The sequence below is a fragment of the Carassius auratus genome, chromosome 45, assembly GCF_003368295.1.
Source record: "Carassius auratus strain Wakin chromosome 45, ASM336829v1, whole genome shotgun sequence".
In the NCBI taxonomy this organism is placed as follows: Eukaryota; Metazoa; Chordata; class Actinopteri; order Cypriniformes; family Cyprinidae; genus Carassius; species Carassius auratus.
The window spans coordinates 9,217,482-9,239,373 of NC_039287.1; the positions used below are offsets into that span (position 1 = coordinate 9,217,482).

General features: G+C 37.1%; 2 protein-coding genes across 4 annotated transcripts in view; one reads left to right on the plus strand and one right to left on the minus strand.

The window, feature by feature from the left end:
- The first annotated feature begins 577 nt into the window (after positions 1–577).
- Positions 578–3,944, plus strand: LOC113063198 (estrogen receptor-like). Its single transcript, XM_026233425.1, has 4 exons — positions 578–713; positions 1,757–1,890; positions 2,146–2,325; positions 2,969–3,944. The coding sequence occupies exons 1-4, from the start codon at positions 640–642 to the stop codon at positions 3,337–3,339; spliced, it is 759 nt and encodes a 252-aa protein (XP_026089210.1). The 5' UTR covers positions 578–639; the 3' UTR covers positions 3,340–3,944.
- Positions 3,945–6,001: 2,057 nt separating this feature from the next.
- Positions 6,002–21,892, minus strand: part of LOC113063144 (nesprin-1-like) — a 52,878-nt gene continuing 36,987 nt past the window's right edge. Inside the window, exons 60-78 of one of the 3 annotated variants that reach the window (XM_026233344.1) lie at positions 21,227–21,382; positions 20,631–20,789; positions 20,267–20,433; positions 16,240–16,402; positions 15,616–15,803; positions 14,578–14,728; positions 14,110–14,292; positions 13,496–13,633; positions 12,738–12,929; positions 12,332–12,632; positions 12,140–12,208; positions 11,412–11,515; positions 10,814–10,990; positions 9,555–9,755; positions 9,145–9,273; positions 8,559–8,771; positions 8,351–8,401; positions 7,903–7,961; positions 6,002–6,865 (exon numbers count right to left, since the gene is read on the minus strand). In XM_026233344.1, coding sequence (XP_026089129.1) covers positions 6,604–6,865; positions 7,903–7,961; positions 8,351–8,401; positions 8,559–8,771; positions 9,145–9,273; positions 9,555–9,755; positions 10,814–10,990; positions 11,412–11,515; positions 12,140–12,208; positions 12,332–12,632; positions 12,738–12,929; positions 13,496–13,633; positions 14,110–14,292; positions 14,578–14,728; positions 15,616–15,803; positions 16,240–16,402; positions 20,267–20,433; positions 20,631–20,789; positions 21,227–21,382 — 3,063 coding nt within the window. In that variant the 3' untranslated portion in view covers positions 6,002–6,603. Of the gene's footprint in view, positions 6,866–7,902; positions 7,962–8,323; positions 8,402–8,546; positions 8,772–9,144; positions 9,274–9,554; positions 9,756–10,813; positions 10,991–11,411; positions 11,516–12,139; positions 12,209–12,331; positions 12,633–12,737; positions 12,930–13,495; positions 13,634–14,109; positions 14,293–14,577; positions 14,729–15,615; positions 15,804–16,239; positions 16,403–20,266; positions 20,434–20,630; positions 20,790–21,226; positions 21,383–21,892 lie in introns of all 3 variants that reach the window. The other 2 variants (XM_026233343.1, XM_026233342.1) reach the window with 2 other exon arrangements.

Genomic DNA, 21,892 nt, shown 5'->3' on the forward strand with positions numbered 1-21,892 from the left:
ACACAGCATTGACTAGCCACTGCTTCGGTGTGTGTTCACGGTTTGTGTGTGTGTTCACTGCTGTGTGTGTGCACTTTGGATGTGTTAAATGCAGAGCACAAATTCTCTTCACACAGCTGTCATGCAAAACACTGTAACTTTCCTCAGTGATGATGAGTGAAAAGTCCCATATATTCACTGAAGGAGGGACCTTAGCTAGGGACCAGAATATCATAGAGCCTAGTAACTGCCTAGCAACCACCCACCCATATTAAAATAGCAATAACCACATAACAGCTGCCCAGAACACAGAATCATTGTGCAGGTGTGCCTTTTTCATTTTATTCAGAAAAAGGTAAAAATCTATTTGACCTTGTTATTGCTGTTGCTACACAACTGACACTTCCATTCAAAGATTTAGGGGTCATTAATAATTAAATATAATTAATATAAAAAATAAATAAATAAAAAATACAAGAGGATGTACAGATATATTGAAATATCGAGAAATAACTAATGTTAACTGCATTTTTATATATTTTGTAACTTAATTTATTATTGAATTTTCGGTATTGTCTGATCTCAAACTCAACAGGGTTCCAGGATCTCTCTCTGCACGATCAGGTTCAGTTGTTGGAGAGCTCTTGGCTGGAGGTGTTGATGATCGGCCTCATATGGAGGTCTATTCATTCACCTGGAAAACTCATCTTCGCTCAGGATCTCATCCTGGATAGGTACCGGATATTCTGCACTTCCTTTTGTAGTCCACTGTACAATATGTATTTACACTTTTTTTGTATTAATCCATAAAATCATAAAACCTGAATCCAATCTAATGACTCACTCTCGCTGTTACCATCTCGCTGTTATATAGAACATAACACATGAAAAATATGAACATGAAGTACATGAAAAAGTGTGCAACCACACTTTGAGAAGCTTTTTAAACGTATTCAATTGTTTTGAATTCATTTAGCTTCAATTGACTGTTAAGAATAATGGAAAAGCACTAACATGGCGTGACAGAAACCTGCGGGGACTCGAATGAAACTCAGGGTTTTATTTTAGTCTCAGGCAGTTTTGCTGTGCGTGTGATCGTGGGCTTTTTGAGATGTCATATTGACCTGATACATAATCTCTACATGCGCTTATTTTTTGCTTCAATTTCATAAAGAACATTGATTTGTAATGTAGAATTTTTCTCCACGCAGCGGGGAATTAGCCCAGCAGAGGAGCATACCTCACGAAATGAAATTAAATGATTATGAAATGAAAACTAGATTATTAAAAAGGATGTGAACTATTTACCTGAGAGCCTAGTGCTCCTCTTCAGAAGATCATGTCACACGTAGATTGTAATTAGAGAGAACCCGGTTGGGAACAGGCTCCTTAAAGGGCTTCTGAAGAACAGCGTCATCACCAAGGGAACATGAATCATAACCAGCATCCGTAAAAAGTAAAGAGTCGTGAGACTGACAGTTTAATAAAGCATCCTGCAGGACGGAGGAGAAAGGCGAGTAAGAATTTGGAGGGGACTGTAAAGATAAGATGGTTGAATGAAAGAAAGGCAGAAGACTGCTAAGATAGGATAAGAGCTAATGAAAGACAGATGATCTAAAGAGAGTCCATTAGACGTCCAGTCTTTGCTCTCATGCAAAGTAAACGGTAAACAGCATTGTTCACGGAAGAAAAAAACAGCTATTTTAAGGCACATATCACAATAAAAGAGACAAAAAATCTCCTGGCATGGGTAAAGAGCTGGTCTACCTCTTTACAGGAGTGAAGGGGAATGTGTCGAGGGGATGACTGAGATTTTCGACATGCTCTTGGCGACCGTGGCTCGCTTCCGGAGTCTCAAACTCAAGCTGGAGGAATTCGTTTGTCTCAAAGCCATCATACTTCTCAATTCTGGTGAGTCTGCAAGTCATAAAGAATGAAGGAACTTGGTGATTTGAGGACTTTTGAAAAGAAGAGCTTTGAAGCTTGAAGTGATCATCCAGAGTCTCCTGTGCTCACCAGGGTGGCCTTTATTTGATCAAAAATACAGTGGCCTGGTTTATAGATTTCTTTTTAGATTTTGGAAACTATTCTAGATTTTATTTGTCATCTCTGTAGTTCATAGGAAATATTTAAATGGTTATTGCTTATCTTTTTCTGTTTGATCAGGTGCATTTTCATTCTGCTCCAGTTCAGTGGAGCCCCTGATGGACAGCTTCATGGTGCAGTGCATGCTGGACAACATCACTGATGCCCTCATTTACTGCATCAGTAAATCAGGTGCCACCCCGCAGCTGCAGTCTCGCCGGCAGGCCCAGCTCCTGCTGCTGCTCTCACACATCAGACACAATGAGGTAAAGAACAGATGCGTTTCATACACAATACCATTTAAAAGTTTGGGGTCAAAAAGATAATCATTCTTTAAAGAAATTAATACTTTTATTAAAAAAGAAAGCACTAAATTGATCAAAAGTGGCTGTCAAAATCTTTTACATTGCTGTATTTAATTTTTCAAATAAACGCTTTCAACATTGATAATAATAATCATTTCTTGAGGAGAAAAATAAGTATTTAATAAGTATATAAGATGATTTCTGACGGATCGTGTGAAAACGAAGACTGACAATTCAGCTTTTTCCATTTCAGGAGAAAATTACATTTTAAATATATATTCAAACAAAGAACAGTTCATTTAAAGTAAAAGAACATTTCACAATATTATTGTAGCCGTTGTGCAATTTTTAGAAATAAATCCAGCCTTGCTAAGAGATTAATGTTTTAAAATAAAAATCCTACTCAGCCCAAATATTTCAAAAGCAGTGTAACACAGATCACAAGCTTTTTATACAAATAAAGAGGGTTTGAAAAGGAGCTTTACCCATTTGATGGGACCTTCTTACATTTATTAGCAATCATTAAATGATTTTTGTTGCTGAATTATTACTGCTTACAGTCATGCACGTTACATCTGCATTCTTTTTTTTTGTTTTTGAAAGCAACAAAGGAATGGAGCACTTATACCGAATGAAATGTAAGAATCGAGTCCCACTGTATGACCTTTTGTTAGAGATGCTGGATGCCCAGCAATTCCATTCTTCAAGAAAAGTGCAGCGACCGTGGTCACAGAGTGAGAAAGACTCTTGGTCTACACCCACAGCCGGCAGCAGCAGCCCCTCCAGAGGTCCTGGAGCCATGCAGCCCAACACGGCCAGAGTCCAGACCCCTGATCTGTGTCCAGTCCAACAACTGAAGAATGTGAAGACTGTGAACCAGTCAGTGCTGGCTAATAGATTTGAAGGTGGAACTGAAGTCTCTCTTTGTGCCTTATCAGAGAATACTTTAGATTCTAGAAGACCCATCTAGAAATGAACACATTTTAAAATGTAAAGAGGTTGAGTCTTCAAATAAAACAGTATACATCTATGCTCACTTGATTCATTAGTTTTGAAAGACATTTTTGAAAAAGGGCTCTTAGGGCTGCTAGTTCTTCTTCTTTTTAAACACCCAATGGAGTGACAACTTTGACATCACAAACTTACTTAAGCTAAAACAAACAAACAAAAGACAATCAAGAGCAGGTGGCTTGTGAAGAACATCATAAACTAGCAGGTAAATGGTTTCATTGCTTAAACTTTAGTTACCAAGGATTATTCAGATATTGTTTTAAAAACAGGTGATGTTACATTGACATTCCACTGCCAGTCAGAGGTAAGTGGAATGTTACCTTAACTGTAGAATGAAGAACTTCATATTGTAGCAGAGGTGTTGCATCTGTTTTTTATGTTATTATTACTATATGCATAATGGCAATAGTAATAGTTAGGTTTAATTACAAGCAGCGCTTAATATGAAGTAACGTACACTATATTATAAAGTGACTGAAAACAGGAGAAATGTTACCTTTGGAATAAAGAAAAAGAAAATGCCACAATATATTCTCGCAATCATATATATACAGTGCCCTCCATAAGTATTGGAACAGTAAAGAAAAAAATAGTTTTCTCTGTTGTGAAGTCAAGACATTTGCAAATATGATTAAAAGATGAATATGTGACAATAGTACAGAATGTCACATTTTATTATTAGGTCTTTCGACATACATGTTTTACCAAATAAAAATGACAGCACTTTTAGCGTTCATCCCACTATTTGATGTGAGCATAAGTATTGGAACAGTTGAATTTAAGGCAGATGTAAAAGATTGAAAGCTAATATTTAGTTGCAGATCCCTTGCATGCAGTCAGAGCAGTGAGTCTGCGACCCATAGACATCTCCAGACTCTTGGTCTTATGCTTTGACATGCTTTTCCCCAGACCCAGACTGTTGCTTGTTTTGGGGAGTTTCTGTCTATAGTCTCCTCTTCAGCTTCGGATTTAAATCTATAGATTGATTTGGGCAATTTACATTTCTTTGCCCTGATCAAGTCCTTGACTGAACTGGCAGGGTGTTTTGGGCCATTGTCCTGATTCAATAAGAAGTGTTTTCTAATAAGTTTGGTGGCATTTTTTTTAATACTGTTAGCCAAGATGATTTCGTACCCTTCCAAATTCATTCTGCGACTGCCATCATACATGAAGTCATCATTAAAATGAAGAGGTCCTGTTCTAGAGAGCCATGTGTGCCCATGCCATGACTCCACCTCCACCAAGCTTTACAGATGAGCTTGTATGCTTAGGTTCATTTGCAGTTCCCCTTTTTCTCCACACTTTTGCTTTCCAATCACTTAGATTAAAGTTAATCTTTGTCTCATTGGTCCATGAACTCAGTTCCAAAACTCTACTGGCTCACATTTGTGAAGAATCTTGCCTTTCTATTTGTGGTGCTGATCAGAGGTTTGCATCTTGCTGTGTAGCTTCTGTAATTCTGTGTCAATTTCTCCAGCAGACTGATTCATTTTCACAGCTTTTATGATTTGTCTGTCATCAACTACTGTTGTTTGTCTCACCCGATCAGTTCGTCGTTGTTTGCTGAAGTCACCGGTAGTTTCCAAACTCTTGATTTCTCCATGCCCTTTGATTTTCCTATAGTACTAATTGACTTCCACTCTTTTTTCTTTTTGCATTCAAATTGCTTGCTTTTCTTTCAGAGTCGGCTTCCTCGTCTTCATCCTGTTTTGTGTGTGTCATCATCGAATACAAGACTTAGAATGCAGAAGCAATGGATTTAACTGATGAGACACATTCCCTGCTTTTAATATCTGAAGAACGAATGCAACAGGACACAGCTGAACACTTAGAAAGAGCTGTGAGGAAACTGCTCCAATACTTCTGCTCACATCATAGGGAGATGAAACTCTGAAAAACATCTTTGTGTTGAATCACCCAATAATAAAATATGCCATTCTGTAGTTTTGTCTCATATTCATCTTTTAATCATATTAACAGATTTATTGACTCCACAGCAAACAGAACAATTTAGTCTTTACTGTTCCAATACTTATGGAGGGCAGTGTATATATATATATATATATATATATATATATATATATATAACTGCTTTATTTTAAATATATTAATATGTAATTTTAACTCAAATGGGGGAAAATGCTCTGTGATTAGTGGTGATGTTAGTGGCATCTTTTTTTTTTTTTTTTTGGAGCAAAGATGTTCGCTTGTTGGTTTGTTAATATGACAATGTTAAACCCTATGTTTGCTGTATTAAAGTGCTGTAATAGGTTTTATGGCCATGTCAACAGACATGTAAATGCTGATTTTTATAAGCATTGAGAATCACTGGTACACATTCAATGCAGGGCTGACATGGTCTTGCACTAGATTGTCATATTTTTCCTCAAATCTGTGAATGTGTTTGGTCATAGTCCAGTAGACTTGTACATTGCACTTATCAGCCATTAAATTTGATACTTTAATGTTATGATTTGTACAGTGTGTTTTCATTTTAAAGGACCTAAATTTGGAAATGTTAATTTGGCTGAAATAATTATAAAGACAAGAGTAAAAAAAAAACAAGTACTTTTAAAATGATACTTTTAACTATACTGAATGGGCAACTAGCAAAATGTATATATATTAAATGAAAAGATGTGTCTTTATTGTCAGCATTAGCAAACTGTACATACAGAAATAGACATCGCAATCATAATGTTTTTGTCACACTGTCATTGTCATAACACAGTAAGTAGATAAATGTTATAAAAAGCACACTTCTCCCATAGAGCTACATAAAGGACTGTTTTACATATCTGGACAATAAAAAAAAGTGAACTCTATGCCATGAAATAAAAACAAAATTTGAAATGCCATGTAAAATATAATTTAAATAATATTCAAAATAACTTTTTTTCTACAGTTTTAAATAATACAAAAATAAAAATAAAACAGTTTCCTTAGCCATTTACTTGGTCGGTATAAGTGCAGTACCTTATGCTTATGTCAGTGCTATTAAGTACAGAATTATATACAATTCTATAGTTTTTCATCGGTTTCCTTGGAACAGAAAAGGTTTACCAGTTTGGCTGTCCAACACTAGTCTACATTGCAATGAGTTCAATAGTACTCTGTTTAGTGAAAAATGAAATAAGCAGCAGTAACTGAACAGGAACAAGTACAATCAGCTTTGGATAAGACTAGTCCATTCTGGGAAGGCATTCCTAAAGTGTCCTCCTGCTCATACAGGCGGTGGGCCGTTCATGTAGCGGAGCATGGGATGAAAAGACCGGGCAAAATTGTTTGCTTGGGTACAACTGTAATCCTGCTCAGTCGTGGGCACCAGACAGGTCAAGCCCACTATGAGAAGCAGCAGGAGCTGCAGAGGAAGAGCTGTCCTGAGCACCCGCAGCAGAAAGGGCTGACAACGAGCCACACCAGCGCCACCTTGTGACCCGGAGGAACCAGAGAGAGACGAAACGCAGCCAGAACCGCTGGGCAACCTACAAAACATCATGAGAATAGATAAGAATAATCTGTGCTACTCACAACATAGTATGTCTACTATTCAGTTTATCACGTGAAAGGGTGATTTGTTTTAAAAGCTATCCTTTTAACTCAGTGTTGTTATCATTAACTCAAACCACAACTAAACTATTTCAAACTGTTGTCAAGTAAAAGTAAAAAAAAAAATTAAAAGAAAATGAGAAAAAGTTAATAATGTACTAAAATTATTAAAGTTAAATGAAAGCTATACAGATAAAATATCAACTTAAAATAAAACTTAAAAGTAAATGCTAATTCAAAATTGTAATAAATACAATAATATATAAGTAATATTTTCACAAACATGATTTTTGGACTTTTCTCCATCAATCTTAAACAAAGGAAACAGTTTTAACATCTGTCACTGTTTTGGTATTTGCATATGATGATAACTCACAGAAGTCCATGTTTTATGCACACATTAAATCTTTTGTTCTTGGACAGATCACACTTCCATATGTGTGCTATTATAAAGATCATGAGTATTTATACTCAGAAGTGAGTATTTTGTAATACTTAATAATATATTTCATTAAGAAGACACAACAAACATGACATAATGCTTAAAGCATTTAAATATGAAAATATATAAATTAACGTTTCGTGGCCTTTCTATCTATTTAATGTAAAATAACGAAGAATTGTTTGCATAAAAAAATAAAACCCCAAAAAACAATGAAAGCAACCAAAATTGACATGGTTTTGGAAATGACTAATAAATGTCAGTATTTTCACGTAGCATCTAGAATGGAGAAAGATGATGGACGCATCAGGATTTTGAAGATAGTTTCTTCAAACCTTTTATGTTCAAAGGTCACACAAAGTAACACTGACAGACACAATATTATGTTCTTGGGGAAAATAACACATAAGATTACTAAGAATCCTTGACTAGGAACCAAAACATATTCCTTTCCTAGAACTGAACAACTGGTGTTCTGATCTGAAATGAGTTCCATCATCCGCCCTGCATTCTAAAGAGAGAGACAGGTACCTGTGACGTGGAAGTCTGGCTGACGATCCTGCTTCTGACACACTACATTTGCCTCGCAGCTGTTGTGCAATGAGCAAAAGGGAGGGAGGGGTACAAGAAAGAAAGAATGTTTCAGTTCAGCAAAAAAAGACCAAGCTTGTGGTGACAAGCAGACATCTTCAAACAAATCCGTTAAAATTTAGTATGGCTTGATTTGATTTTAAGCATGTCTTAAAGGTAAAGCCAGTGTTTCTTGTATAAATTTCATTGGAAGCAAAGTACTTCCGGAGCCACAAATAAACATCCAAACCAACATATTTACAGGGCATGAGGAATATTATACTGGAACCAACATTTTGAAAATCTTCCCCTGTTACAAGCTCAACCACCTCAATTTAGCAGGACATAATAATACCAAAAAAAAGCAGGGAAGATGCATTACCGATTGTTGTGTAGTGGAAACGCTGACCTCTGAAACAGAAATATCAGTGTCATCCGTAACAGACCAGAGGGTCGCATCCTGTAAATTGGGTGAAGATCTGAGTATTAGCTTTGAAATGGAGATCCAAGAAATTCTGATATTATGGACATTGTCTAATGCTGTTTTTTTATCTGTTAAAACTGAAAAAATGGTCAGTAAAGAGATGAATAAACACTGAATGTACTTGTAGATTGACCTGTCTGTTCCCAGAAGCCTGGAGTTCGTTTTCTAGCAGTTCAATGTCAGTGGCCACAGCTTTCAGGAGCAGTTGCAGACGGTTCCCGATGACGTGCACCCTCTCCTGGGCCTCCAGACACCTGCCGCCATGTGCCTGCACCAGCATCTGTCCCGAGAGCTCCTGCAGACTGTCCACCTTCTGCTCCATCTCCAGCAGCTCCCGCTGGGTGTGCTGCAGACAAAAGCGTGTCGATGTTTCACTTGGTAAAATGAAAGGTTTGTGTTCGGATACATTTTTTCCCACATTTAGAGAATTTTAAAAACTTTTTTTGACAATGGATGAGCTCAAATGTGCATAATGCAATGATGAAAAAAATACTTTAAAAGTAGAGTAGATGGTTAAAAAAATGAACACTGTCTTCTTGGTGACTTGACTCAAATGAAGAAATATTTTCGCATCCAGAAACCTTTTTACATATTGTTTTCAACATACTATGAGAATAGCTGCTTTATTCTTCCTCTCTTATTCTGCGTACAGTATAGGGTGAACAGTAGACAAAATATGTATTCAGCCCATATAGAAGCAGTGGCCTGTCCACAGGTACCTTTAGTGCTCTGTAATGAGCTTGAAGTGTAGGCCGATCTAGCCCTGGTGATATTGGGATAATCTCATTTCTCCGGCGGTCGATGTTTTCCAGCCAGAGAAGAAGACCATGACTCAGCTCATGGAACTCCTGTAGAGAATCAAGACATGTGAGAGAATGACAATACCTGCCTCTGCGTGTTTCATTTACCGTATTTTCCGGACTATAAGTCACACTTTTTTTTCATACTTTGGCTGGTCCTGCAACTTATAGTCAGGTGCGACTTATTTATCAAAATTAATTTGACATGAACCAAGAGAAATAAACTAAGAGACATGAACCAAGAGAAAACATTAACCCCCCCCCCAAAAAAAACCCTCTTACTGACTTTTGACCAGTAGTGTACATGTCGGTGCTGTCTGTGTGTGTACCTGACACTGCATCAGAGCATCCTGAAGTGCTGTTCTCCAATCCTTAAGTGATTTTCCCAGTCGATCCCAGCGTGAGTTCATCTCTTTCAGTTTTACTTGTAGATCCTGGCTCTCCTCTGAGTCTGACTGGAGTAGTGTTATGCTGTTTAAGTTGATGGACAGTACTTTGGACTTATGGGAATCCATTGCCTTCTCTAACTCCTGTTGGGACACAAGAGTGAAGCATTGTTAGAAATTCGTGTGTTCCTTTTACAGATTGCATTATGTTACCAAGAAATGATGTGTAGTTGGGTGCAAGCCTTTGGTTCACCTCTGTTGTTAAATTGTTCTTAAGGGAAGGTTCACTTATAGCCTTTGGACTGTATACACGTGTTTCAGTTTTAGGTGTGCAAGTAAAAATAACTGGTGAGATCAGATGCTCCAAGATCCTCTCTGAATGTGGGTCAGCGGGATGCTGTGGATTTCCACTGGTTTGTTTCCATTGCTGACATCCTGCCCAATTTGAAATGTATGTGTGGGTGTGTGTGTGTGTGTGTGTGAGCAAGACTTGTTTTAAGGTGTAGACATGTGAGCAACCCACACATGAAACTGCCAGAACCCAATGCATCCGTTTACAGCTTGGACATGGTTAACTATTATATTTATAGTAATATGAAATAGTACATTTGCACTCTCAGCAATATAGCAGATAGAAGAAATTACATTTTCAATGTGATTTTGGGGATTTCGGTCACATGAGCATAATGACTTGACGGAAATGTAGAAAATGTTGACTATGTCAATGACTGGCTAATTCACCAGGGGTCCTGTTGTTTTTTTCTAATGTGCTTTTAGAAAAGCAAATCTTGATTTATAATGTAGAATGGGAATGTCCCTTTAAGTAGTGTTAACCACAGACCTTACCCATAAAATTGAAAATATTTTTTTTTTAAAGCCATTAGCTATTCTAAAGGGAACCTCTTCACATAAGGGACTGATTCATGACTAAACAGCCTGATTAGATGTGTAACAAGCTCATGTGACAATTATGTTGTTGGTAATGTTGAAATGTTTATCATCCATGGTTAAAATATTTTAATTCTCATCTGGGTTTTAGGGCTACAAACAGGACAGCTCTGTAAATCTAATTTGTGATGATTTTCAAAAGCTGTGGTCAGATGTGCAGACAATTAACAGCATTAGAAAGGAAACAATTACTAAATCACTCAGCAAATATGCACAAACACAAATTCACATGTACAAATATGTAGCAGGCAAACCTGGAGTTTTCTAATCCTCTGCTCAATAGTGTGTATATCTGCACTGAGATCTTTCCTTCTCAGTTCTTCTAACTCCGCCTCAGCCTGTCCGAGCCACGCCTCCATGGCGTCCAGGTCAGAGGTCATCTTTTGCCATAGCACCAGGTTTTCTCTCTCTTTGTGATCTGAATCAGCGGACTGTAAGAAATGCATCGATCCATAGGTAAAATAATTGAAGAAAACGTACTGTTATTTTCATCAAAAACTAAATTTACATTGCAAAAAGCAGCAATTATACCTAATTATGACAACCATGTTTTCATAAAAAAAGTTTGAACACTAGTTTTCCAAAAAGCCACTTTGAAACGTTTAATTTTTTATTTCATTATAAATATGTTATGAACAGAACTGTGATATTTCAAACAAACTTAGATACTTTAGAAACAGAGCGAAGGCAGAGCACAGTCTGTCACAGGCAGTTCTAGTTTAATTTTTCATCAATTAATTTCTTAAGTTATCCTTTGATTATGTTCTGGCCCACCATCTAGTGATAAATTTTTTTTTTGGCCCGATGCCAAACTTACTAGCTGACCCCTGGACTAAACTGAATTTTACTTACATAGCCCATGTGAGAGGTGTCATGGCCACCCATAGTGCCATCTGTCTGCTGGAGGCTGTAGTGGCTGGTGTCCATTATATTGTCTAATAATCGAACTGCTTCACCTGCAGGAATTAATGTATAGATTAACATGACATGTCACATGACCACCTTTTAAAAAAAGATAATTCTGAAATAGTCATTCTGTGATCACACTGTGATTAGGAGTTTTGTAAAGCTTTAAAACGTGAATTTTTAATCACGTTATTCGCTAAAAATGGAATTTGAATATTATGCAGACAACTCATTTGTTTTATGTAACATTTTCAGTTATAACAGTGAATTATAAAACAAAATATAAAAAGGTATTAATGTCAGTGTTGACTGTTGTATGTTGGAATGAAATGGCACTTGTAAAACTGATCCATGAAGTGGTCTTGTCCTAACAGTGTACCTTGTGGCATACATGTGGTTATTTCCACTGGACTACACATCTCTTTTTCCATCAAATTCTCAACTCAATTCTCTTTTGGAAGTGCTTTAAAACTTAATTGTTTTCACATTCAATGACGATTGGCATTGTTTGATTTTAGAACAAATTTAAAGTTGGATCTTAGTAGTCCAGATCTGTCAGAATATTTGCCATGCATTTTTTGTTTTTAGAATTCATGCAATCATGCAGTTCATGCAATATGATAGCATGCAGTGTAGACAAGCATTAATTTAGCATGCCACCACATATTGCCTACCAGAGGAGGACCTCAATGTGTTTTCTGTTAGTTTTATATAAGCTTCAGGGCTCTCAGGAATCACTACGTCTGTGGAAAAAGAGATACACAACAAAGCATACCAACAGTTTACGGAGAAGACTTTCTCAGGGTGATGGACACTCAGCTGGAGAATTATCTCATAAACATCCTTCAGGTCAAGCAAACACTCACCTGTAAGTGCTGGAGTGGCCAAACACAGTAACTCCTCATCCTCATCTTTTTGTCTGCCCTGTTGTGCAGACATGGAATGGCCCATGGGGTCCAGGTCATAGTCGTGGTCCCATTCTAGAGGGATGGAGTCTACACTGGCAGGGGTGTCCCGGCCGGAGCCGTTTGTGTGAATAGGAACAGTCCCAGCTGAAGGTGGTCTGCTAGAAGTCTGGGACATAGCACCATCCTCACCCCACTGAAGGTCTGAGAGGTCACCTGACTCGAATTCACGATCTGAGCCTTCACACTCATCATCGGTTAGCTGTGAATGGGAGGTACCATAAAAGTAACAACCACACTTACACAAGCAAAGCAAAAGCTGAGATATAAACAAGTGTGCTTGCATGTCTGAATTTGTGTGTCTTACCGGCAGGCGTGTGAGTTTCCTGTAGTAGCGCTCCACCCGACCGAACACCTCCCTAGAGTATCTCTGCAGCTCATCCAGCTCCTCCTCTATGACAGCAGCATCCAGAGGCTCACTCTTCTCCATCAGCACCTCCCCCTGCCCAAACACACTCTCCATCTTACCCGTGTTCAGAACGATCTCCTGCTGGAATGCCTGGAATGCACAAGTGTTCACAAGTAAAGTGAAAAGTAATTCTGAATAAAATTTAAAAGTAAATGATCTACAGAACAAGTAAAAATAATTTTGTGTCAGCAATACCTAGGTCTAAAATATGCGACCCTGGAGCTCAAAACCAGTCTTAAGTCGCTGGGATATATTTTTAGCAATAGCAAAAAAAAAAAAAAAATTTGTACAGGTCATTTTATCGATTTATCGATCAGCTTTCAGATTATGTATAGTCCTTAAGACTGATTTTGTGGTCCAGGGTCACATAAATATCATGTATGTTAGTGAATTGTCAAGGTATAAAGCTATTTGGCTATGATGAATATTCAAATTCACCACATATTTCTTAAACATCTACCTGTCTTGCATTTATTTTGACATGACAGTATAAGGACAGACAGTAAATAATCAGGATCAGGACTGGGAATCAAACTCAAGTCTCCATGAAGCATTGCCGCGCCACATGTCGGAGTGCTCCTCACAAGGCTATAGCACTTACATGTTTATATTTTTTTTAAATGTTAATTATTGATGTATGCTCACACAGCCCTGACCTTTAGTTGTTTGATCTTGGCCTGAACGTCACACTCTGAGAAATGCTCGATGTTGGTGAGCTGCAGGTCCATCTCAGTCAGCCATACCAGAATACCATCCCGGGCTGTTTCAAACTCCTCTCTCTGACCAATGAAATGCTGCAGGACAAAAGAGTAACAAGTCAATCAATCATGCTGCTGCTTTATGTAGTTTAGGTTCTGAATATATAAGTATATAAAGGGTAAGTTATTACTTCAGTCTTCAGTGTCACATGATTCTTTAGAAATCATTCCAATATGCATTACTTATCATTCTAATCATTACCTATTATTATCAGTGTTGAAAATACTTGTACTGCTTAATATTTTTGTGAAAACTGTAATGTATGTTTTGTTTTTCTGAATTTTTGGATGGATAAAAAGTTCTAAACAACAGCATTTATTTGAAATAGAAATCTTTTGTAACAATAAATGTCTTTACTGCCACTTTTGATCAATTCAATGTATCCATGCTGTATATATGTATGTATGTATGTATGTATGTATGTATCTATCTATCTATCTATCTATCTATCTATCTATCTATCTATCTATATATATATATATTTATATATAATTTTTGTATAATATATCACCTTGAGTCGGCGCAAGATGGCAGCTACTCTCCTCTGGAGAATATCCCAGCGCCGGTTCCCATCATGCACCATTTGTCGTAGATGGCAGGATGAGTCTGTGCGGTTCTCACGTGCTAGCCTTCGATACTGCTTATTGATCAGCTCTAGTTGGGTCAGACACTCCTGTACCTGTCTCTGAAATGCCTGTGATGCAAAAAAATCTTAAATTCACAAACTGGTAAAAGTGAAGAGCATGTTTAAAAGAAATAATGGTTTAGCATTTGTTTCAGTCAACAACGAAATTTTACAAATTGTAAAAGACTAAAGGTTGAAGTAGACTGGACTTTTGACAATAGATGTCATAAGTGATCCTTTTTTTATTTCCCAATAGTATTCTTGTTACTTTTTTTGTTTTCAGGCCCTATTCATCATTATCCTCTTGACTCACTGCCTCAACCTTATTAACTCTCTCTGTGGATCTCGGAGTACCTCAAACTTCTTCAGCTCCTCTTTAGCAACAGTGTACAGCACTCCAGAAGAGTTGGGCAGAGCTGCTGTCCTCTCTGACACTTTCAGCCACTCTACAAAACGGGAGTAATCATCCAGAAACTTCTGCCACAACCTCCACGTCTCCTCAATCCTGCAAAAACACATACGGTGAGTTTCAAACACATACTTTAACTATACTAAATAGCTCATTTTCAACTTTCATGAACTGCAGTCTTCATTAGCATATACAGCTCAAACCTTTGGGATTTTTAAAAATGTTTTTCAAAGAAGTCTCTTATGCTGCATATCTACTGTGATGGCAAAGCTGAATTTTCAGCAGCCATTACTCCTGTCTTTAGTGTCAATGATTCTTCAGATATCATTTTAACATGCTGATTTGGTGCTCAAGGAAGACCAAAATAATTAAAATAAATGTAGAAAACGGTTGTCACTTTTGATCATTTTGCTGGGAGTATCCTTACTGAATAAGACTACTTTCCTTTTTAAAACTCTTACTGACCCCAAACAGAGTATGAGAGCAGATTGGAGTGGGAGCATGTTTGTTTCTAGAATGTGGATACTCAATATTGATTGGGTAAAATCATGTTTTAAAACAGCTTATTGTACAGTTAGTTAATCTCCGAGTTAAACAGTCCTTTAATATAGACGTGGGCTAAATGTTGTATTCCAGTAAACCATGTCAAAACTTTTCATCTAGTATAGTGTATTTATTTTTTGTTTAATATTAACATCGTAAAAAGTTCTGAATAGTACTTTGTTATATTTCAAAACATACTGAATTACTTAATCTGTGAATTTCATCATGGAGCAGCATTTCTGCTCAGTGGATCGAGGAGCAGGAAATATTGAACCTGGAGTGGAGTGATTATTGAATGCTTGGAGCGCAGAGGGGAAATTGTTGCCACTCCACTCCACTCACCCCAAACTTTTGAACAGCAGTGTACTTTTACACAGAGACCAATGTGTACATTTTCCAACACATCAATTTACTTCTAAATGACACCCGAACACACTCACTTCAGCCTCCTCTCCATGGCAACAGCACAGATGTTTCTCCACCGGCGATCGAGGCTGCGTGTGGCCTGCTGGATGGATTCACACTCGGTCTCTGTGGCACAGGCGTCACAGTCGTGCAGCAGCACCTCACACAGGTTCAGCACTGAGGCCACACCCGTGCTATGCTTCTCTATGTCACGCTGCAGATCCTGCACAGAGATAGCAGACTTACACTGAGCTTCTCACGACATATGACATTTTGATCATTTTTTGCTAGTTTCTAGGCATTTCATTTCAGTTTATTAGGCAGAGGTCATGCATTTCTCTACAAATTTGTTTAATCTTGTGGCATCATCAGTTCTAAAAAATGTTTGACTAACATTGCTTCTTACACTGATAATTTGTCTCAGACGCAGATAGAGGTTGATATGTGCTGGTTGTTGCTGGGTAACATACATTATTATACTGAAACAGTAAGTGGGTCAGTGACTAAGCCAGATGAAGTCAAGTTCTTACAGGGCTTTTCAACTCCTATTTTACTTTCATAGATTTAATACCAGTTTTCGTAAGACTTACTATACTGACAGACTTTTATGCAACCATATGTAAATGAATGCCTTTTCTGTGTGTGTGTGTGTGCGTTACCTGTTGCTGGTTAAGTTTTCTTTGGATCTCATTTGAGTCACAGGTTTCATAGACGATGGGTCGTGAGAGTTCAGTCTCAATGTTTGCCAGCCATGAGCGCAGACTGCTCATGTTCTTATCAAGCTGCTGCACAGCCACCAGTGTCTCCCGCAACTTCTTTACCCTACAGACCCCAGAGACAGAATAAAGAGATTTTATTAATATAACATTCCGCAAAAAGTGTAATAATGCTATAAACCAGGACTGTGCAGTGCAAAAGTCTTTCATGTTTTATCAAAGAAACTTGAGATCGGAATGAAATTTGCCTTTAAAGAGTCAGTAAATATGGGATGTACACTCAGAGAATTTCTTCATGAAAGCTTTATGTAAAAACCCTTATACATAGCATTTTATGTTTTAAAGTTATACAAAGCCCAAAACAAAAACAACAATACAGAAAAGATGTGTTTTATTATACATATAAATGTGAATAAAAAAAAATATATAATCATATATATATATAAGTTCATATTATAATAGTTTAAAAAATAAATTCTTAATTTTTTTTGTCAACAATTAATTTAAAGAAAAGTAATCATTATTGCAAGAGTCATGAAAACACAATATCAGTTCTCATTTTTCATGTCTCATTTCAGTGTATATATATATATATATATATATATATATATATATATATATATATATATATATATATATATACACATATAGTTTACATAAGCAAGTTCAATGCAAATGCATTACATTTGCCAATTTAAATAGTAGATTTATGAAGTTACTTTATCACTTGTTAACTGTTGTAAGGTCATGGCGTCTTGCATATGTGACAATATAAGCAGAAGTAGAATGCAATCGAGTGGTGTTTGTGTTTCCTAGAAATCCTGAATGTGGATAAAAATACAGAATCAGATGCTCAGCACAGCGCCGCGACACACAGGCACGCATACCAGCATAGCATGTTTCAGCTGTGCCACCGTTCCAGATCTAGATCTCAGAAAAAATGTCTTATCTCATACTGGACATGAAGCAAAGAGTGGACATGTTTCAACTTCAGCCAACTTTGATTGAAACTTTGGTGTATGCAGTAGGCACTTAGCTAAAACACAGAAACTGTTTGATGTGGTGAGATTAAGCCCTCATGTAACCCTGGTATGTGAACAGTTCAGTGTGACTGTGCTTCAAGCTACATTCCTAAAGCACAAAAACCACCGCAACAACAACAACACACGGTCAACAAATACAGCACGGTATAACGTTTTCTCCATTTTTTCTCCATTTCTCCAGGTTTTCAGTGAAACTCTCTGGTCTACTGGGCAATCAAATGTGGAGAAAAGCAATGATAGTTTAACTTAAGCAACTCAAACTACATATTTCACCCATATAATCAAATAAACTACATGTCAGACACTTTGCATTAATACATGTCTAAATATGACAGAAAATACCACAATACATGGCAAAATTAAAATGAAATTGCATAAAAAGAGAATCTGTAATATGTAAATGATAAGTGGATAAATGTTTTCCTGCCTGTTAATGTCACAGTCACACTCCGGCAGATCTGAGTCCTGTCCAGGGCTTCCTGTCATGTTATCAGTGCCCATATCCAGCACCATTGGGCCCAATCCTCTCAATCAACTGTCCCAAAAGAAAGAAAAACTTCCACCCTGTCAAAATTCCCCTTCTCTTTCGTCTGAAGAACAACAAAGTGACCAGGATTTCTCTAGTGCCCTGGTTAGTGTGTGGGGTGTCTGAGCATGTGTGTGTGAACTGCTCTCAAGTACAGGCATGAGCAGCTGGGAGTGACAAATACTACTGTGGCTAAAATAAGATGACAGTCATTAGCATGTGCTGATCAGAGGACTGGAATGACTGTGTCTGTCATTATTCATATATGTTCATATTATTCATAGTGTTCCTGTAGCTCAAGTGGTAGAGCATTGCCTTATCAAGCTTAAGGTAGGGGGTTCGATTCCCCGAGAACACATGAGGTAAAAATCGATAGCCTGAATGCACTGTAAGTCGCTTTGGATAAAAGAATCTGATAAATGCATAAATTTAATTCATATAAACAAAAACTGATTTTTTATTTTATTTTGATTCATAAGAATATTAAGAAAAAAATGAAGACATTCAACATTTCTTTAGATTTAAAACTAAAATAGGACATTAAAAACAGTTGTTTTGCAGTTTTTTAAAGTAGTCTAACCATTTACACAGGATGGCCCTTCTATCCTGTCTCTCCAGTAGGAGGTCCTAATGGTATCAGTCTATTGTTTGAAGGTCATTAGTTACTAGGTATGAAGTTCTGTCTCACAGACAGAGCTCAGGGAGAAGCTAGGACTCTTACAGTGTTCAGATATTTTGAAGGCCGACACGCTGACGTTGCTGCTGAAGATCTGTGCTACACTACTACCTTCAAGAAATTCTCTCCTCAAAAGGACTCTGGTCAAGTTTACTTATTTTATGTTTTAGAGAAATTTTCATTATCTTTGTGCAAGGTTATTTTTAGAAAAATGCTAATTGGGAAATACAAAAATTTGACTAATTTGGAAATCCAAAATTACAATAACAATCTATGTGTGTTTGTGTACATACTTAAACAAAAATCAGTTAAATGGGAAAAGACGTCCTTTTGTGATATTTTGTATTACATTTACATACATTTACATTTTGTCATTTTGCAGACGCTTTTATCCAAAGCGACTTACACTTGGGGATACATAAAGCAATTCTTCTTAAAAAGGCAAGCAGACACAGGAAGTGCTTGTAATGCCAGGTTTTAGCCAATAAGTACAAGCTATAAAGAGAAGGAATAAATAAAGGGGAAGGTTTTTTATTTTTTATGATGAAGTAGCTTTGAAAGAGATGAGTTTTCAGCTGTCGCTTGAAAATTGCCAGGGATTCAGCATTCTGGATTGGGGTGGGAAGATCATTCCACCAGCCAGGAATGGTGAACGAGAATGTTCTGGAAAGTGATTGGAATGCCCTGCATTTAGAAAGCCAAGTAGACGTGTGTGTGAGAGAAAGTGTGTGTCAGTGTTTCTATGTGAACAGTGTGGATACGTTTTCTTGAGCAAAATCTCTTAATCTCTTTAATTGTTTCCAAATAAAAGTATGTCAGTATACAAGGAAAAATCAAGACAGTCACACAGAGCTAATGCACATGAGTGTGAAAGAGGATGACCCTCTCACACTCTGGCCACAATGAAATCAGCACCACACATGTAAGAGGCTTTCAGTCCTGACTGCAGGCAATTTGCTTTTACCAGTCATATCCAGAGACACCATGGTGTCATGTTTAAGATGCTGGTGCAAAATGCTTCCTTTCCACCCACAGGCCATTCGCACAAGGAACATGCTCAGTTCATGCCTCTATTTCTAAAGATTACACTCCGCACTGGGTGTCTACAGATATAAACAAGTTAAATTAAAAGGGGTGGTTGATTACGATTCCACTTTTTTAAAGTTAGTGTGTAACATTGCTGTTTGAGCATAAACAATATCAGCAAAGTTTCGAAGCTGAAAGCAAACAGAGATACCATCTTTTAAAATTATGTTTGCCAATTCAATATTGATATTTTCTTCGTATATTTTGAGCATTGTGAACAGTGATCTTGATCTATCAGGAACAGTATTTTCTCCTCTTTGTGTCCGTCTTCAGCGTCTCTGGCCTCTGTTAACCACCATATACAGACTTAATAATATTTCCAAACATTGGGCTCGTCAGACTGAAGAATTTTTTGGGGTAATGTAACCAAAAATATTTAAGACTTTTTAAGGCCTCTTATTAGGAAAACTTTATTTAAAACATTTTAAGACACCCTGCTTCAAAAGAACTGACTGATCTTCATGAAATGTAGTTTTGTATTTCTGAATTAAAATATTCTGTTGCAAAAAATGTAATACAATTATATGGGCTTTTGTTTTATAAAAGACACATAAATGACACTTTGACCCCACAATAACTTTTTGAAGTAGCTACAGCACAATATGTACAATGTCATGCGATGTCATTTGAGAGATTTACCTTGCTTCTATAAGGTCAATCAGATGCTGCCAACGCTCATTGACTTTGCTGAGTTTGTACTGGATTTCTGCAGCTTTGCTTTCATGGCTGGCCTGAGCCAATCTCTCCCCCATCTGTTCCAGCTGATACTTGTTCTCTTTAGCAACTGAGATCTCTTCCTGATAGTCCTGATAACAAAGAGATCAGCTGAATATTCAGAAGACTTTGGGTAGATTGTGTTTCACATATTTTGCCGTTTAAAAAATGTAGAATCTAAACTGAACAATGAAACATATATTTTATCTGCAGGAGTTCAATGGGATGGTTATTTATCAACTGCTTGATTTTGTAATAAACAAATATGTTGTGTTTGTGTTAATTTCACCTTCCTGAGTTTCTCAATCATCTCCTCAATGCTGATGTCACCGTTCTGTGAGACCTTGCTCTCCATTTGTGTGAGCCACTCACACAGCTCTTTGTTCTTCTCATTGAACAGGGCCCACTCGTTCAGCCTCTCGCTCACCTGCTGCCGGCGCAGGGACAGCTACAGTGATGACAGACAATGATCACTTACACCATGGGTTCAGTACGAATAAAGAAAAAGTTGCAAAAAGACCAAAATGTGAAACGGAAGATGTCAGTAGGAAATGTAATAATTTAGTCTCTAAAGTGTCATGCACCATCTGTTGTTCTTTACTACAAGACATCAGGAATTAAGAGGCATAATATAATTGCAATCCTTTATACTACGTTGCCCAGAGCCACCATGAACTTTGATTCAACATTATCATAAATTCTGTGTACATTTTGTCAGCAAATACAAAAATCAACCTTTATCTATTGAATTTACCTAATCATTTTTAGTTAAGTTGCTAAAAATTCAGTGAAACAGTGCATCTCTTTACATATTCATTATCTAACTTGATGAAAACATAGAATGGTTATGGTGCTAAGGGACAGACTGATGTTTGTGTACTGTACCTGGTGACAGGTCTCCTCCCACTGTCTCTGGAGTAGTACAAGTCTCTCCTGTAAGACTGTTAGGTCATCAGCACTGAGCCCCCCGGAGAGAGACTCCCTCAGAATACACAGCCCAGCTACATTATCAGTCCAGCCTTCAACACTGCTCTCCAATTCCTACCACACACACACACACACACACACACACACACACACACACACACACACACACACACACGCACACGCGCACACGCACACGCACACACACACACACATATACTTTCATGAACACATCAGAAATGAAATGAAATAAAACACAAATCTAATTTAAGATTTTAAAAAATGAAATGAAAAAAATTAAATACAGTAAAATTAAGTTTGAACTGTAACTGTTGAAAATTTAATAGGACAAAGTTTTTGGATTAATTTTTTTTTTTTTTTTTTTCATTTAATAGAGTTAGACCTGATTGCTGAAATAGCTTAAGTTAAAATGTAATAATTTAATTAGTTCAAAAGGGTGACTACTGAAAATACCGAAATAGGTAAAAAAAAAAAAAAAATGATAATATGTTTTGTTTTGTTTTATTTTTTTGTAGTTTTTTTTGGGGGAGGGGGTTAACATTTGAAGAAGAATTAATACAAATCAAATAAATCATTTCCTTAACCCTTCCCCTTCCCAACCAACAA

Bases quoted from the DNA above. Each gene is read 5' to 3' on its own strand.
- LOC113063198 (XM_026233425.1), top strand. From the start codon at position 640: ATGATCGGCCTCATATGGAGGTCTATTCATTCACCTGGAAAACTCATC. The intron at 714-1,756 runs GTACCGGATATT...ACCTCTTTACAG, and splicing joins CAGGATCTCATCCTGGATAG to GAGTGAAGGGGAATGTGTCG. The intron at 2,326-2,968 runs ATGAGGTAAAGA...TTTTTGTTTTTG, and splicing joins GCTCTCACACATCAGACACA to AAAGCAACAAAGGAATGGAG.